The sequence below is a fragment of the Trachymyrmex cornetzi genome, unplaced genomic scaffold (genome assembly GCF_001594075.2).
Source record: "Trachymyrmex cornetzi isolate Tcor2-1 unplaced genomic scaffold, Tcor1.1 scaffold205, whole genome shotgun sequence".
Taxonomy (NCBI): Eukaryota; Metazoa; Arthropoda; class Insecta; order Hymenoptera; family Formicidae; genus Trachymyrmex; species Trachymyrmex cornetzi.
The window spans coordinates 772,767-791,998 of NW_017296691.1; the positions used below are offsets into that span (position 1 = coordinate 772,767).

Sequence of the window (19,232 nt, forward strand, 5' to 3'; positions counted from 1 at the left end):
TCTTCGCCGCGCCGCGCCGCGTGCGTGGCGCGTGCGAGCAACGTGTCACCGTCCGTGCCTTCGCGCGTGTTCGCTAGGAACGACCGTGGAACGAGACGTCGATCGAATGTTTACCGAGAGCGTGATTACGACCGCTCGAGATTCCGTGCTTGAGCCAAGGGAAGAGAGAGAGAGAGAGAGAGAGAGAGGGAGAGAGAGAGAGAGAGAGATCTCGTCGCGATCGATTCGCCGTTTGTCGCCGCTGTCATTCAACCTGTACTCCGTCCGGACTACGCGCCCCGCCGCGTCCCGAGAGACTCCCGAGTGTAAACGTAAACGTTACCCGCGTGACGACCGCGAGAAACCCGATGGAGTTTCCGACGCCGACGCACGACGGCGGGGGTGCCGACGTGGACGTGACTCGAAAACCGAAAGTGTGTGGTGCCGTCGACCGTGAGATGAGGGAACGACCGCGTGTTTTCATTCCAAGGACGAAAATGAAAACGCGCTCCTGTTCGTCACGCTGGAATCTCGTGCTCCGAGATCGACGCACGTCTCGCAATTAGTTTCGGCGCATCTGACGTTTGCCTCGCTCTCGCCTCCTGAGAATAATTACGACGGGGAGTCGGGGAGTCGCGCAAACGTCGCCGAGGGTATTCCACGAATTCGCTGCGCTGGTCGGCCCCGATGTCCTTCCAAGACACAATCGATACGTCCTTCGGAGTTCGGAGATTTACTATCGGCGTGTCCGCTGCTCTTTCTCTACGACGACATTGCTTTTGTCGGCTCTCGTACCGGTGTTTCGTGAGCGGCCGATCGATACGATCTTCAATTCAGGAATTTCGGAAAGCGGTCGTAAAAGTTTCACAAGTTTTGAAAGTCGGTTTTTCATGGTGACTTGGGGAAGCACGCGTGAGACTGTCGGGGTTCACGTTTCTCTCACCCTCCCTCGAAAACTACACACAGTGAAACGACTCGGAAAACGTGGCATTCAGCTGTGAACGTTACAGAAATATACAACCGGCTTTTAGACAATTTATCGTCTCAGACCATTATGGGTCTCTCTCTTTCTCGGCACCTGCCGCAGCAGATGTTAAGAATGGTCAGGGTTTGTAAGAAAATGATGGGCAGAGTTTAGAGACGTGTGTGGATTATTATACTTAAGAGGATGTAACAATTATCGATCTTTGTGCGCACCGCTGAGAACTTGCTTTTTTTTCTTTCTTTCATCGACGCGACGAATTCCGACAAAATGCTCGAATGAATGAAACTAGTAGATTTGCTACTAATAGATTTTGCTAACTTTAATAAATCATCCGATATAATATGGCACGATATCATCATTAGTTGGCTATCGTTTTCTCCGGAATGCTTCGGTAATCGGTAAAATGCAATCTTCTAGTTGCGACGGAGATACTTGGTATTCTGTCAATCGATATTTAATGTCTTTATACATCTTTCGCCGCTCTCGGTAAACGTTTCGAGAACGCGTTGTTCTGACTGAAACATACTTATTAAAAAATTCAAACGTCTGGATTGATGTAGATATCAAAAACGCAATGTTTAACAATGGAGAAGGGTCTAAACAAAACAGTGACGATGCAAAATCAACAACTGTAGAATTATTTCCATGGGTCTCAGAATTTAAAAAAATGTGCAAATGTATATACGCAAAAAAAAGTATGGCTTCTTTGGCAGAGCTTATGCAGTACTATATCAGGTAATTTACATTCGGTATTTTATGTAATACTGTACGCAGTTCACCAGTATTATCATCCTGAGCACTGGTGTCACAATACTAGGTATTGCATGTATTATTATATACGTTCGATGTGTAGTAATAATTGATATCCATATCTAAAAATAAGCAACAGATTTATTTATATGAAATTGAGTTATTAAATAACTTTGGAAAACTTTCAATCAGATTATATCCAGCCGAGCAATGTTCTTATGGTATTAATATTTGATTATTAAATTAATAAAATATATGTTTTTATAATATCTCGTATTTTTGTATTAAAATAATTTTCCTGAAAAGATAATTATTTTAATAAATAGCTATAATATAAATTGTAATAAAAGAAAAGAGTTACATTTTAACGACAATATAATAATGTTTTTTTTAATAAAAAAGGATTTTCATATATAGTTACAATTTAAATTAAAAATTGTTTTAGAAGCGGTAAATTTAATAATTTTCAATTGCAAATGCAAAGATAATAATGATCTTAAACTTTTAATGCATTTTCTAAGTAGAATGTGATGTCTGTAATTAAAAACTTTAAACGAGACAATATAGCAACAATTCTTAGGACAAAATGAAATTAACAGACTTTTTTAATGTAATAATTTTTTAAATACATGTATCATGCTGAATAGCTTACTGTTGCTTCTTTTTCATTAAATTGAAAAACATTAGCTACATGCGTTCCACGCACTTCCTCTATACGATATCATTATTGAACTGATCTTGAGGGTCATCATGCTATTGCATTGACCCTCTCAATAGCTTAATCAGATTGTGTCTGAAGGTCGAAAAAATATTGTCTTATCTATTCTACAAGACGATGTTAAAACTGTAAAAGAATTTTTCTTAATTTTATTTAATCGTTTAATGGATTTTATCATTTACGTAGTAATATAATTTACAAACACGCAAAGATTTATTTATAGATTACTGAAAACATATACAGTGAGAGCAAAAAGTATTCGTACAAGGAACTTTTTTATGAAAAAAGTCTTATTTGTAGAAAATAAACATTAATTAGCAATTTTATACAATGAATATATTCTGTTCTAACGTATACAAATGAGCTTCGCATGTATTTCTGATATTATAAGCTAAATTTCTTAACTGTACGAATACTTTTTGAGCATTCAAACAATGGAACTTTTAATTTTCGCTTATTTTTCAGATGATATATTTTCTATAATTAATACACATCTTTTTGGTATATATAATTTTAAGAAACATATACAGTCTATTTTATACTTTATGAATAAATTGTTAATTACTCAGCAAGAAATGAGAGATCATCAATTAAACGTCGAATCGACGTCAAATTGGTGTTGAAAACATCGTATCGATATCGATTTGACATCAATTCGATGACTCATTTCTCGCTGGATAATATTTAATTTTTAAAAATAAATTTTTTTTAAAAATTAGATTAATGTGTTATGAGCTATATATTTTTACACACATACATATACATATTTGCTTTAGGTAATTATTTAAACATATTTATTACTAATTATCTGCACAATTCAAGTTGTAATTAATGTATACAGAAATATATTTTAATGTTACATACTAAACATCTAACTTCAATATTATACATTTGTTCTACAGCAGATGTATATCTCATATTTTTATTACAGAAATGTAAGTATCAGTGTGAATGAATGTTATACAAAGCCTTTACGAGCAGCAAAGTTGAAGGATTCTATTAGTGAAACCTTACTTTTGTTCTTATATATCTATCGCGAGCTTTCTGAGGTAAGTTTAGCAGCCTATTATGTTATATTTGTATAATCCTCTTTTCACTCTATGCACACAGCGTTTTGTAGTAACCCTTCACATTTAAACAAACGAGATTCATTATTTTTCAGGACCGTAATAAATCTATTTACTTAAATAATATGTCCGATTTATTGGCGTTGTATATAGATATGGAATTAAAAGCTTCAAAAAAAAGTAAAGAAGGTCATAACAGAATTTGCACAAGACTTATTTCTTGTCTTTATGTATATTTAGGTATGTATTTTAAACGTTACGTACCCTATACTTAATTCACTGAAACTTAATGATAATAAAATTTTTCTATATTTTATCTAGAACATTCCACAGAGCATTTGTTAGATACTTTGATAAAAACACAACGCATGTGCCAGGGTTATCATCGTATTTTAGACCCGATAATAACGTAAGTATACAATATAGGAATGTACGAAATTTTATTTGAAACTATCGATATTTTGCTACATTATTTACATCATTATTCAACAATGAATTACAAAACATACAGATTTTATATACGTATATCATCCAAAATGCGAATGTATTTTATGTAATTTTATTAAAATAGATTTTAGTTTATCACTCTCAACATAATTGATATTAAATGCGAAATATATTTCTTTTTTATATAATTTTATATATTTCAAAGTTTTTCATGTCGTTATATCTATTTCTTTTATTTGATTTCAGAAAAGTAATTAAAAATATTCCAAAGCATCCCAAATCAAATATTATGTATATTCGTTATCTTCTTATTTATTGTCTTTGGAAAAAAATAAATAGCAATTTAACTGCAAAAAATGACATTACTACAACCGCAATTGCCTCTCTGGGAACACCACCAGCGGCTTTCCCACCATGCGTGTTAAAAGATATATTACCGAAAGTGCCAAAGTGTCAACCAAAATATTCAGCAAAATATCTGATGCGGCGGAAATTTGATATAAAAAAATGCTGTGAAAAATTTATACAGTTCTGTAAAGAGAGCAGAGGAGATACATGCCAGCAGCAAAGTGAAAATGCAACTATATGCCAGCAACAAAGTGAAAATGCTACAATTCCAAGCTCATCCAAGAAGACTTCATTGGTACGTACGTACTTGAGACTTGTTGTGATATTCATTAATGATATACTTTTGAAATTACTTTAAGATAAAAATTCTAATATTAAAATAACGAGACTACAGTAGTTTTTAAATAAGAAATATTTAAAACTGAGCAATCAAATTCTCCGACATTCATACCTCATAATATAGTAGTGCATGTAGAATTATGTCAATTTCGACAATATAGCATTGATATTTGAAATAGCATTGATACTTTTACTTTAGTGCAATGTGCCTTATCTGAGCATGTGAATTTCACACAAAAAAATCTTAAGAATCATTAACGAGTATCACCGTAAATTATCTTATATATGTTACGCTCTATCATGTTTCTTATAAATATTGTATATGTTTTTATATAATTCTAAAACTATTTCCGTTTAAAAAATTATGTTGAATCTTATTTATATGTACAAATAAAAAATTACTTTTATGCAAATTATCAGAAAACCTTTATACATAGAATCTTTATTTAGCTTGTTGCCGTAATTAGTAGAGCTTCATATATGTAATGAGTAAAGTTGTACATGTAAAATATTTTAAAAAAGAATTTAAGAAAGAATTTTTATTACAATTTTTTTTTCTTTTATTAAGAAAAGATTTGCATAAAGGTAACAGGATTGATATTTTTTGACAAGGAAATAATGAACTATATATATATATATTTTTAGCTGGAAGTTACATCACGCGAAAATAAAAATACAAAGTGTATTGAAAATAAACTTGTTTCTTCAGATAAAGATGTAGAAAGTAATTCTGTTGTATCAGATAATTTAAATTCTTCAAATTTAATCGAACAAACAAGTGTTAAACCTTTAGGCACAATTTCTACAAATATTTCTGTAACACGGACTATCTCTAAATCGGTGAAACCAGAAGTGCTTCCACGGAAGAAGGCTAAAAAATCTAATAAGATTGTACTAATCGATCTTACAACTGACGTCGCTTTCGAACGATGCATAAAGAAAAGGAAATCCAGAAAAGTTGCGTGGCTCGAAGAAGTTAAGAAGAAATTTGACGCGAAGTCGATAAGAGCGTCACGGAAGATTAAGAAACAACAAAAAGCGAAAAATTCTTTGAAGAAGATAACTAATCAACAATTGGAAGATTTGCTTCAATCTGTACATGCCACAGAAAATACAACTTTGAAGAATGATTCGAGTTCATCTACGATACAGGACATAAAGTTAAATAACGAACAAATAAAATCCATGCATCTTGATGCAAAACATAAAAATACATCAGTCAATGGTAATAATACAATATCTACAAAACAATCGGTAGATACGAATAGCAGTGACAAAAGTGAAACTGTTGATATGCTGCACTGCACAGTTTCTTCTTCTGTAATTGTTGATAGACCACAGTCTAATAAACCTAAAGCTTCAAAAAATTCATTATTGGATATTTCGAATGACGCTAATAAAGTTAGCAAATGTCATGATGTTAATATTTTGAAAGCAAAGAATAATGAGAAAATAAGTGATAGGGATAATACACAGACTGTGATTAAACGACTGATGGAAAAAGATACTCCGCCTGAAAGTGAAACCTATAAAAGAGTTGAAAGTTTAAGAAAAATCTGTGATTTAGGAACAGAGCACTCTAAAGCTGTAAATACTCCTTCGATATGTGCCCAAGATAATTCCAAAGATGAAGATGATAGCTCTAATCATAATACTAACTATCTTAGTACAACTAAAGATAAATTATTCCCAAAGGTAGTTTCATCTCTGGAGCGCACGCACTGCAAAAACAACATACAGAATGAAACAAATGATGAAAGAACGGAAGATGTTGGTAACAATGAGAAATGTGTGCAGGAAGATATCTGTAAAATACAATGTTTGAAATCAACTACAGTTCATAGTGAATTAAGTAAAAAGAAATTTGCAGTTTCTACGACAGTAGCCGAAACCCTTACTACAACAACTGTAAGTAATGTGGAAATATTAATAAACGATGCAACAGAATCTGAGCGGTTGCAACAATCATGCATTACTGAAAATACAAGGCACCCACAGAAATCTGAATCTCAAGATAAGTATGTATCAACAAGTCACGATATTGCAAATAATACCGTAAGTATTAATATAACGAATGGAGACCATTCTAATGTACAAACAAATTTAAAAGTTGATACTTGTGTCGAAGTAAGCGATAACGTAAAGGATAGCAGATTCCCTAATTGTAAAATCAAAGAAACTATTTTTGAAAATCACACAGCTGATAAGAAAAATATTTCTAATATCCTTGACATGTCACTGTGTTCAAAAGATGAAAAAGTCAATGATATCGATTTGAAAGCAGATCATAAAGAAAATGTAGAAATTGAATCGAACAGGAATTGTAGTAGAGAATGTAATATAGAGGAATTAGTAGAAAGATCTTCTGTACTGTGCAAAAAAGTTGACCAAATGCATGATCATAAATCACCGAAAGAATCATACAAGATATCACATATGAAAAATATTCAAGATTCATCGGGGGATAAATGTATCATTCAAGATTCAGAATTACATGATAATATAGATGGGCTTTCATTATTAGCCAATGTTATCGCAAGTCAGCATGCATCTCATCTAAAAACCGAACGTGATTTAAAATACGAACAAATCAAAGTCAAGGATTATGCATCGTTAAGAAATTCTCCTAATAATCAAACTACGGATGATGAAGCTGATACCAATGATTCATCGAATACCGTTTCTCAAATTTTGGAGAATCCATCCACTGAAGTTATCAATAGAATAGTTGGAATTTATCCAGAAGACGCATTAGACAAAGTAGCGCTTCATGTTGAAGTGACATCGACAACTGATCCCGATGACCGCGAAAACGATCCAAGCAATAGCGTTTCGCATATTGTTGAAACTACTCTCAATTACGAAACAGACACGATATCCAACAATTTAAGTATGGTAGAAAACAATGTGCAGTCAATAAAGGAAAATACGAACGTTATATTAAACGGTGAAACAGTCGTGCTCTTACAAAAGTCTCCCAATAGTAATTTATACATTATTAATAAAGCAGTGGAAAATGCACGAGATCATAACAGCGACGATGACAGTTGTCCAATTAAAGAAAAGAGCTGGATGATTCCACCGGAAGATTATGCATCGTTTGAAGTTGTTAATACGTCAGAGCATATTTCGTTTAATTTGGATCTACCGCAATACAATAAGGAATTATCGTGCCAAGAAAATAAATATTCCGTCGGAAGGAACAAAGGTATAAAAATCGAGCCTGAGGAGGAAAGCAGCTTAATGAGCATCACAGAAATGAAATCTTACGGTAAGAAAGGTTCATTGTCAGCCGACGTGTTACCTGCGACGTCGCAAATCTATCAGGACACGAACGTTGCGAATGTTAGCATTAGCAAGTCGGTTGATAAACGAAAATCCAAGTCCATTCTTACTTATAGGCAGAACATTAAGCAAGAGTTCAGCAATCACATTGCGCCTAATTGTGGAATACAAGGGTGCAACGGAATACATTCGCATCCGCATGAAGTAATTGACCCGCAACATTCGTTACATATTCCGGTCACTCATCCCACGACAATATCTTCGATTTACGGAAATTGCGCTGCCGGCACAGATCTGTGTATGCCGTATCACAAGCATTGCACCTCCGTGTCGTGTAGTTTACAAATTAATTCTACTACTTCGCTCCATTCCCACACGAAGTCCGCAAATTCATGCGGGAGATCACACTGCTCATGTCTAAATTGTACGTATGACATAGTCACGCATTGCAGACAGTGTATACACCCGGCCACAGACTCCCACGTGTCTTGCATTGAAAGTAATTCTTATTTTTTGCCCACACATTCATCAGTACAAACATCCGCCGTCCAAGAGCACGATAGGACAAAAAGCGAAGCGGTAATAAGTAAATTATACGACGATCAAATATTGCGTAAAAGAGTACTACAAAATAATACGTTGGAGAAGCTGGATATGCCGTGCGAGTCAGAGAAGTTATTCAAGAAAGATATGGAGAACACGTTGCCGTTGAAAAAGAGATTGAAAGCTCATGCCATGATGTCAATGGCATATGAGAAGGTACCTATCAAGACAGAGAAATTGGATAACTATCCTGGAATTCCCATGATGTCCATAGCAGCCTTAGAAAAGATAGATGGTACACAAAAACATCCCACGCAAATCATTAAGTCATATGAATTATCCTCTAATGAAGAGGATAATCCACACGGCAGCTATCACTTCAATTCGAATATAGTGCGAAGGAATTACTACAAAGATATCCACATTTCTAATACACATAATCTTACGAAAGAAAGTACAAGAAATCACGAGCGTCAGTTTCGACCGAATGGTGAGCAGCCTAACGCAGTGTGCCTAGAAAGTTGTCAGGACAGGACACCTGCGCAGCGCAGAGACATCACAAATCCAACATCTCTGAAACATATAACAACGGAGACGATCGAACAGGATAGCGCGTGTAAAAAGGCGAAAAAAACGCAGTCGTCTATTAGACAAACAAGAAGCTCAAAAAGAAACGTTCCTAAGGTAAATTATTGTTACACCGATGTTGATCCAGAATGGAATCCGTCCGGTGAGTCAAAACGAAGACGTAAGAAGACTAGTCGATGATCAATACTATTTCATTACGAGAAGTCACTGCTGTAAAAATGAAAGAGAAAATGGAAGCAACCTGTATAGAGGACAAATGTGTTCTTCAAGCTGTGGCACTGTAAATCTGTGTAAATATATGTACAAAACGGAAGCGAAAAATAACTCGTCCTAGAAGATTTAGAGATAGATCGTTCAGCAGCGTGTTCAAGATTAGCATCAGCGAAGAATTACATTAGCTATATATAGAAGACATCTGCATAAAATATTTTTGATGTTTGGTTAGATATCGCTAGAAGCAAGTTGTAGAGAATTTTATTCCGTTAAATCATAGTTTAGACGTTCCTAGTTGTGACAGTAAGCGTCAACATTTTTGTTGCGATCACATGATTTATCACTACAATTCAAAATAGAATTATTGTTAAATTATGTTAAAAATATGAAAAATACGTGTCAAATATGTTTATCCTTTAAAATTAAATTTTCAATAAATTATTTCTTTACAATATTCTATTTGATAACACAATTTAATATAATTTTGTATTCAATTTAATATAGTTCCTTGGATCATTTGAGATACGTTTATAAAATATTTTTCTTGTTCTCTCTCTCTCTTGAATTTCTTTTTTCGTTTTTTATTCGTTAACATTTAAATTTGCAATATCGCGTTTGTCTTATGAGATACCCACTTGCGACCATATCGATATTGTAAGTTTTTTTTAATTTGATAAAGTTTCTCTTAAGTTTTAAGATATATTCTTGCCGCTTTATATAAGTAAATATAACAACTCAATTCATCGATACAAGGTCGGTAAAATCGACGATATTTAAACTTTGATGATTCATAATTAAAAAAGTTTTCATCGAAGCATAAAATTTTTATCAAATAAAAACTGACAATATATATGTAGTCACAAGTGGATCCCTCATTGTTAGCTGAAAGTAAGTTTACGATAGTGCTTTCGTTAGATTACCTTTTTTTTAATCAAATAAATATTCCTATATAATGATGACATTTTTGTTAGAAATTATACTTTTTCTTTAAACTTTAACTAAAACGTTAATTCAAATAGCGACACTGTTATAGAAGCGAGCAAGACGAACTTAACCGTAGACTATATATTGTTGATTGCGTTTTTCACACGGTAAAATTTCACGCTTTGAATTTTTGTTACTAACATAACTGAGTATGTCTAAAACTATGGTTAAACATCGTTTCTCTCTACTCTTGCGATATTGTAATTGATATAAGGCTTTGTAAGATAATATTTAAATTTTAATGTTTTTCTATTGTCATGGTTGCAGCGACGTCTGTCGCAAGCTATAACTTTCTTAAGCATAAAATTTCTTTAAATTTTTGTAAAATAAAATTAAAGTTTCTGTATAGTGTTTTCTGTATGAATATGTATATACATATATATATATATTTGTACATACATAATCAATGCCAAACAGAAACTTATTTGGTGGAAACGTATTTTGAAGTAGTATCATTTTTTAAAGGTAAGGTTATCTTATATAATAGCATAGTTTAATGACTTGTTTGCTGATATATAAAATGTTTAAACAAAATGATATAAAATCAAACATATCAAAAATATTATGTATAAATGTGTTTGTATAGATTATTAATTTTTATTATTATTATCATTATGTTATACGTTACTTTTCTTTTATAGTTATTACAATTTTAGAAAAACACTATAGATATTATTGTATCTTATTATGCATGAATAATTTATGATGATAATTATATGTGAATTCTCCTCCAGGTTCCTGAAGAATACAAATTTAAATTCAGGAATATAATACGACCAGGTTGACGATTGAAAGTTAAAAGTGTATTCAAAAATCCAAATTTTCATTGAACACAAACAGGATACACGACGTATCAGGAGCATGTTTGCATAGGTAATTCTACAGTAATTATGTATACGTATATACGTAAAATTTTGTATTATAAGTATCTGTGATACCAAAATTTAGATATCACATTTCATAGTCTTATGGTGTTGTAGTTTTTCCAATTTGTAATAATTTCATAGAGATACATATACGATTTTACACAATTTTATATGTAACATATGTCTTATATTTCAGATTAATTATCCGCTTATACTTGAGTAACTTTGGGCAAGTGTTTAATGCAAGCACATAATGTCAATAAATTCGCCAAATGGTGCAAAATTATTTGTATTGCCGTACAATTATAAAAACTGGAAATGTTTAATTTCTTCCACTTTATAATCTGTCCTCTTATTATATATAGAGACGCAGCCCTATATTATATCAAGAAAAAAGCTATTGTTTAATATAAACTTATATACATACAGGTACCTATCAAAATAAGTAGAGTAGTCAGCCGATTCGTATAACAAGAAACTTCAGGTCCCGTTGAAAAAAAAGAAGAGATAGTATGCTACATAATTGAAAGTAATTCATATATTTTTCTTGTAATACAAATGTCCATCTTTCGTTAAAACACGAGCTACGCGAGGGCTACACGAGCTACGTATTCTAAAAAATAAAATGACCTAATCGAGCTTGATAAATAAAATGAAACTGAGGCATGCAAGGAAAAATGCACAATTTAGATATCGATAGTTACCAAGATAGAAAAGCTTTACAACTAGCAAGCATCGTATAGCTTGTTCCTATGTAATTATTTAGTATTTCAGTTCATATATCTGGAGTCTTACTTTAAGAACTGGTTAACATTAATATATAGCATTTAATTAAATTATATTAAATTTAACCTGAATTTTATGAGATACATTTTTAAGGATATAATTTTTTAAATGTTATATATTATATTGTAAATGGTTCTTATGAAAAAAAAATGCTCATGCTCACTCAATTCTATATGTATATCTTATGTTAATGGTTTCAGAGCATCTATTACTATTAAACTCTTTTTGTTATGTGTATCTGATCTGAACAAATTAAGTCACATTGCAGTCCCTGTGTTAAACCTGAACCAGTCAGCGTCACTATTTTATTCTAATATAAATGTTCTAACTACGTTCAATTATTTCGAGATAGATTTGGTTCAAGTAATGCATAACTTCAGTGCCATATCCCTATACCTGATCTCATATCTGTGATCATTAGCTAAGCGGTAGCTAACATTTTGTTGTACAAAAAGAAAATGTACCTTGTTAAGTAGTCTATTCGATAGATTACTTGTCACTGTCACACTTGTCATCATTGTACATTTATTCGTCTTCATATAAATGATTGTAGTTAGAGATTTTTTTTATTATAGACTGCTATACCTTTTATGTTTACTACAATACTGTTTCCTTATTTTCAACTATTTCAACTAGATTTTAAATTATATTTCTTACACTTGACTGAAAGACGCGTCTTTTTCATTACCGATAATGATTTTTTATTGTTACGTTTACCGATAATGATTCTTATTGTTATTTATTTATTAATTTACAATGCGATAAGTCTGATAGGCTTAAGTTTAACACAAATTTATAAGTTACTATAGCTATAAATAATTAGTTCATCAAAATTGCCAAAAGTCTTCATACATATGGATCGAATATATATAGATCATTAATCATAAATACATTATTGTACGCATAAAACATTTATTAAGGAAAGTCTGACGTCTTAAACATTAATCAAGTTAGTATAGTAAAATACTTTACATCAGATGCCTCATTAATTCGTGTTCATCAAAAATTCAGTATTGTGTATGCGTAGAACATCTCTTTCGTATAATATGATAAATAAACCTGTATTTACCTATATTTGTACATTATGTGCATTACATAAAATGTCGACTGCATAAAATCGAGGTGAATATACTGCACATATGATAATACTATTATATTTACCTCTTTCTATATATTATACTCACTGGAACTATAGATTCATCGCTATTACCTATGAAATAAGAATAGAAATGTTAGAAACTCTCACACAACAGGGTAAAATTAATATGCTTTTGATGCTTGCAGCATCGGGTTCATTATATTTTACATAAGTATGTATACTTATTAACTAAAAATAGAGTATATAGAGAACATACCTCTGAACAGGGTAAAAGCGAAAAAATATTCGGCAAGCTTATAATGTTCGTTAGTTCATATAATTACAGATACCTTCTTTATTCAGAGATACTAATTTATTTTACAAGTGTGTCTAATTATTCACAACTTTTTCTTTCAATTTTAGTAAAGCATTTTTATTACGTCAATAATAAACATCGCCCAAGATCTGTAAATATTTTTAGGTACATGTTGGTCAAATCCGAATGTGTTTATTACGCCGTTATATTGCAATCACTTTTCTATGCAAACAAGATTAATGAGATTTTAGTATCATTTTTTCCACATACATATATATTCTATATCCTATGCTAGAGAATAAAACAAGTATTTACGAATTAAATATACATAGTGAGAGAAAATGTATTGAATGCTTCTAAAATGATAGTAGTAATTTAATGCTCTTGCATATAGAAATACAAATTCTGCATTTTAATGAAAATAGTATTTCTTTTTGACTAGATTATCGAAATGTTTCTAAACCAAATACTGAGTTTTCCAATTGATTTTGTATAATTGCGCGTAATAAATGAATAACTCGAATGTATTAAAAATTGAACTTTTATTCTTTTTTTCAGTCTCTGCATTGTTGTACATTGTGGGTTTAACTTATCACAATATAATGTTTTTACGCATAGAACACAATTAATACAGGAAAATTAATTTATCATAGATCTACATATATATACAATTATTGAACTTATACATAAAAATTTACGAATACTCTTGTAAAAAGAATATTAATGGTTTATACATAAAAATTTAAATTCGATAAAATTAGGAGATGTATTACATAACTAACAAAGTATTTGACTAAATATCATTATATCTTTATTAATCTAACTGCATACTTAAATATTTTACGCAGTACGAGCGGTAAGCGAATGAACTTGTTTCAAAATCATGTGAAAGCATCGTCTAAATATATTCTGCCTTTCATATTGATACTTTACAAAGAAATATAATACAATAAAATATAACTTGCATAATTTGATAGACATATAATGAGTTTGTATATTATCTCGAAACTCCTACGCATATAAACTGCATAACCAGGTTTGACTTCTTTTAACAAATTTGATAGAAGTTCCTTACACAGTACACATACAGTATTTATTACATAAATATTTTGTATATATAAGAATGACGAAAAAAAAAGATACAGCTGTGTTCTTAGGCCTAGAGGATGAAGTTGTAAATAAATAACATTTTACTATAAAATTTGCAGAAAAAGGGAGGTTAGAATTACGTTTTAAACCGCTGACATGTACATTAAACAAAAACATGTACAATATAATGCAATAAAGGAAACAGTTTTAAAGCTTCCATTGCACTATTCCCAAAAAATAAATCTTCACCAAATGCGATATCATTTAATTCTATGACAAAGCAATATTATTGCTTGCTTAAGAGAGCTGATATTTGTTATTCATGTGTTAACGATTATTTAGTAATATACTGAAATGTATCATATTGAATTATATATACTCGCACGCGCGAATGCAATTTTTTAAAATATACGTTTCAATATACGTATCAGGGCACTGTATTTATTTAATATATATATAATACTAGTAAGAATATCCTCCTCCTCTCGGATAAACTTTATTCTAGAGAATATATTTTATTTATTTACTATCTACTAGCTGTAAACTATAAATTATGCAATCTTTCGAATTAAATTATGTATATATATATATATATTTTTTTTTTTAGAATAGTGATCTATTCAGTGAAGTGAGGTCTACAATAAATATAAAATATTCGAGGTATAAGCGCAACAGAATAAATTTCCACACACTTTCTTTTTATACATTACTATTTACATAGGGCGTGGAACATGTGCTCGAATTTATGTCATTCTGTGTATATGCTCTTATAATATGCAACTTTAGAAATATAAAATATTTTCTTCTGCAACTTATACACATGCAATTTAAAATAGCTGTCGTCTATTTTGCAAACATTTATGCACAATTACTTTGTGTCATTTCTACCTTGCTAAAAGTCTTAAAGAATATGAAGTCTTTAAAGAATACTTGTTTTCAATGCATTTGAAAATTAAAGGAAATTTAATAAAAAGTAGATTATCTTCACAGCAATAATATGGCAAGCAATGATCTTGTAATTTTACTTTGTAAAATATATGAAAAAAAATAGGAATGTATTTCTTAAAGATTCGTTACTAAGCTTATAATGTCAGATGCGAGGCAATATACTTTATAATTTTCTATGATTCACAATAACTTTATCTACCTAATTGTAAACAAGTTTCGAAACTGTATTTTCACATAGTTTATTGAACTCAAAGTAGTGTTTATATCACATTTTCAAAACTTAATTTTCTGAATCTGTTCACGAAAGAACATATTCACAAACTCGAATAAATATTTTTCTGACATCATAATCTATGATAGCATCATCAAATCTTAGAACACTGTTCAATACTAATATCAGTAATACGTCTTCCTTTATCAAGAGGATTTTTATCTACTTGTACTAAATATGAGGTACCATAAAATCAGTCTCTACATTAGATATCGACAAAGAAATATACAAATTAAATTTTAATACTAAATATCATAGGATTTCTCTTTGTATGAAGAATTCGTCAACCTCATCGACTAGACACAATAAATTATTAATTCATTTAATAATTATACACAAAATAATATTGATAAAACTATGTTTTTTTAATAAAATTCCAAGTTATTTAATTAAAATAACTTTAACAACTAAAAGACTTCATACAAATTATGATTTGGTCCAGATTTTTACGCATCAGAGAAAAGTGCAGTAAAAATAAATTACATAAGGAAGTAAATATCCTTTTATTGCCAAATAGCAATAAACGCGCACAATAAAATGTTTAGCGACTCAATTTCATATACTGTTCTATTATTTCGCTAATGATTAAATTAAGCTAAAAAAAAAAAACACAGGAAAAGCAGTGTACACTAGTTAATATATAGTATACGAAAATTATTATTATTAATTCTGTTTGTGTATATGTGACTTTTTCAAATTGTAAATTGCCGAATATTCAATACTGGTATATTCAAAGTAATAATTTTACTAATTAATATAATCATTAATTATTTCCACCTTATTTAAAATTTTAGGTAAAACGTATTTTCTTTAAATATAATAATCCGTGTAATAAAATTCTTTACTAGTTCATCCCTATTAATCTACTTCTGCAATAACTTTGGAAATATACCTCAGAAATTTAACTTTTACCAGAATAAATGATATTACTACTGAGAATAGTTCCTCTTTCTTTTCAACACATATATCGCATTATTCATAGATTTACTTAATATTTAAATGCAACTATAAAGTAATATATAAATGCAACTATAAAGTAATATACGTGCGTAATATATACGTATATATCTATATACATAAAATACATATTAAAAAAAAATCTGCCAGAAATACTTTTTGATCATATGATACAATCATAAATTAAGCATAACTTAAAAAATATTTCTTTCTTTATAAACTTTTAATCTTATACATTATGTCTGAATAACTGTACGAATTATATTGCGTTAGCGTTGCCACCTAGACGATCGTTCTGACTCGGTATCAGAAAAAGAAAAAAGTTAATAACATTACTTTAAATACGAAGCGTCACTACGGTCTGAATGTTAAGATGTTGAACTATTATATATATTCATATTAAATAAATTAATTTCAGAAATTATAATTGCGTGCCTATATAGTTGTCGGACTTTCAACGCAATCAATCTGAAATGTTAATAATCCCTCCAAATTTCCCAAATTTAATCTTAAAAAACTGTAATAAACTTATTACGAAAAATATTGCCTCGGCCGGGAATCGAACCCGGATCTCTTGCATTCCGTGTGAGTGTCCTAAGCCTTTAGACCACCGAGACCTTAGCAATATTCTTCGCAATAACCGATATGTTATAATTTCTGAAATTATTTCATTATTTAATATGAATATATATAATAGTTCAACATCTTAACATTCAGACCGTAGTGGCGCTTTATATTTAAAGTAATGTTTCTAAACGGTCTTATTTCTAATCTTATTATTGTTTATACACGCTCGTCTAAAATGCGTAACTCTCTAAAAAAGTTAACGTTTATGAAATTACACACGATGGTTTATGAAAATTATCAAAACAAGAAAAATCCAAAAATATTATAAGATAAAAAAATGATTAAATAATAAGAAGCAACAAAATTTTGACAATCACGAAACAGAAAATATATAAATTATATAAATAATATCCCGGGAAAAAATGTTATATACATGGACATATATGTATAATTATATATATGAAACATTTTTTCCCGGGATGTACACGATTACACAATAAATATATAAATTATTATTTTTATTGGCTTCACTTCTATAAATATTTGCAGTTTTAACAAGCTCCATATTTTCAAATTTCTTGATAAATTTATAAAATTCTTAACAGTTCATCGATAAATATAACATCGTAATGTATACATCTTATTCGAAACGCCCTTCTTAGTTTTTTCCCAATGCTGTACATTCAGGGAATTTTTTTCGGTAAAAACTATATAAGATGTTTTACATTTTATGCAACCTCGAGAAGTAACGAAACCCAAACTCGGACATAAATCTTCAAAATCCGGAGTTTTTGGTTCAAACTCAAAAAGGTGGCAACCCTACATCGTTGTTTTAACATTTTGAAAGCTTTTAATGTAATAATTTTCGGTATCATATGTTCAATTTTTATTTCAATCATCGAACTACGACTTAGCGTAAGTAGTTAAAAATTGGCGACTTAGCGTAAGTAGTTAAAAATTGGCGACCTCTTCAGGAGCATAAACGACAATCAATCACGCTGTAATAAACAAATGCACATATGTGATAAACATAATTTATTATATTTAGGCCTTTGTGATCCAATTCTACTATATTAACAATTTATGTCAATGTTCTAATCAAATAAGATCTAAAAAATGACATCGTAAGTAGATCTACAATCAATATCCTTTAAACTTTAAAGAATATTTTAACTTCGTAACTATTATGAAAATTATTTAAATTTGGAATATTTATATTCGAGAAAAATCGGATCACAAGCTGGAATATATTAGAGATCTCATTGCAAAACTCGTTACCTCTATAAAAGATTACCAAGAAAAATTTGATATTTATAAAAATAAATAATAATGAATAACAATTCGATGTGAAGATTAAAATATCTGGTGCCAATTATATCTACAGAATTAAAAAATAATTATTACAGTTTAAAATTTATGTCTTACAAACGCCTCTTTCATAAATTTCTCTTATTATATGTTATTGTATACACGAATTGCTAAAAATGTTTCCGTAATCTACAAGTAAATTTTCATAATTACAGCAGAAACTGATAACTGCAATTTTTGTCTATTTTTAAAATTATAAGATTGAAGTTGCGGAGATAGAGCCAAGTTTTAAAATGAGAGGCTTTATATAATAAAATGTACATTACACTCACCCACTGCATTTTTTCATATTCTTCTACACATAGATATAAGCTCTGAAAATAAAAAAAATGTCAGTAAATATAAATATTACATGATTCAATAATAATAATGTACACTAATGAATAATTATTAAACCAATAAGGCGCTATCTTCTTACACAAGTTTTAATTATAGTATCTTCAAACAGATGATTTAAATACATTACTTATATCAATAATTTCGTGGAAAATAATGTTAACATTATATAAAAGTTACATTTTAAATAATAAGTATATAAGTGATATTTTAAATAATTTCATATATACAATTTAATATTGCTTCCTACATAAAGGACAATTCTTAAAATTTAATTTTCTTTTATTCTTTTTATGTATAAATAAAATTTAATTTGTTTCATGGCAAATATTAGATTAAGGGAATAATGTTCTAAATATTTTACACATATCTATGTTTTATATATAATTAATAATTATGTTATA

General features: G+C 30.1%; 1 protein-coding gene and 2 long non-coding RNA genes across 4 annotated transcripts in view; 2 read left to right on the forward strand and 1 right to left on the reverse strand.

Annotated features, from left to right (window-relative positions):
• Positions 1-9,539, forward strand: part of LOC108759766 (uncharacterized) — an 18,066-nt gene extending 8,527 nt beyond the window's left edge. Inside the window, exons 2-7 of the mRNA XM_018505380.1 lie at positions 1,525-1,699; positions 3,364-3,481; positions 3,595-3,739; positions 3,821-3,908; positions 4,193-4,589; positions 5,279-9,539. Of these exons, the coding sequence (XP_018360882.1) occupies positions 1,525-1,699; positions 3,364-3,481; positions 3,595-3,739; positions 3,821-3,908; positions 4,193-4,589; positions 5,279-9,229 (4,874 nt within the window). The 3' untranslated portion in view covers positions 9,230-9,539. The remainder of the gene's footprint in view (positions 1-1,524; positions 1,700-3,363; positions 3,482-3,594; positions 3,740-3,820; positions 3,909-4,192; positions 4,590-5,278) is intronic.
• A 1,077-nt stretch (positions 9,540-10,616) lies between these two features.
• On the forward strand, positions 10,617-11,452 carry LOC108759805 (uncharacterized). The gene is made up of 3 exons (XR_001940052.1): positions 10,617-10,711; positions 10,981-11,119; positions 11,309-11,452. It is a non-coding gene; the product is annotated as an uncharacterized LOC108759805 (long non-coding RNA).
• A 6,151-nt stretch (positions 11,453-17,603) lies between these two features.
• The window catches only part of LOC108759780 (uncharacterized), a 2,813-nt gene continuing 1,184 nt past the window's right edge, over positions 17,604-19,232 (reverse strand). Inside the window, exons 1-3 of one of the 2 annotated variants that reach the window (XR_001940047.1) lie at positions 18,911-18,926; positions 18,765-18,806; positions 17,604-18,122 (exon numbers count right to left, since the gene is read on the reverse strand). This is a non-coding gene — a long non-coding RNA (uncharacterized LOC108759780). Of the gene's footprint in view, positions 18,123-18,764; positions 18,807-18,910; positions 18,927-19,232 lie in introns of those variants that run through there. The other variant, XR_001940046.1, reaches the window with a different exon arrangement.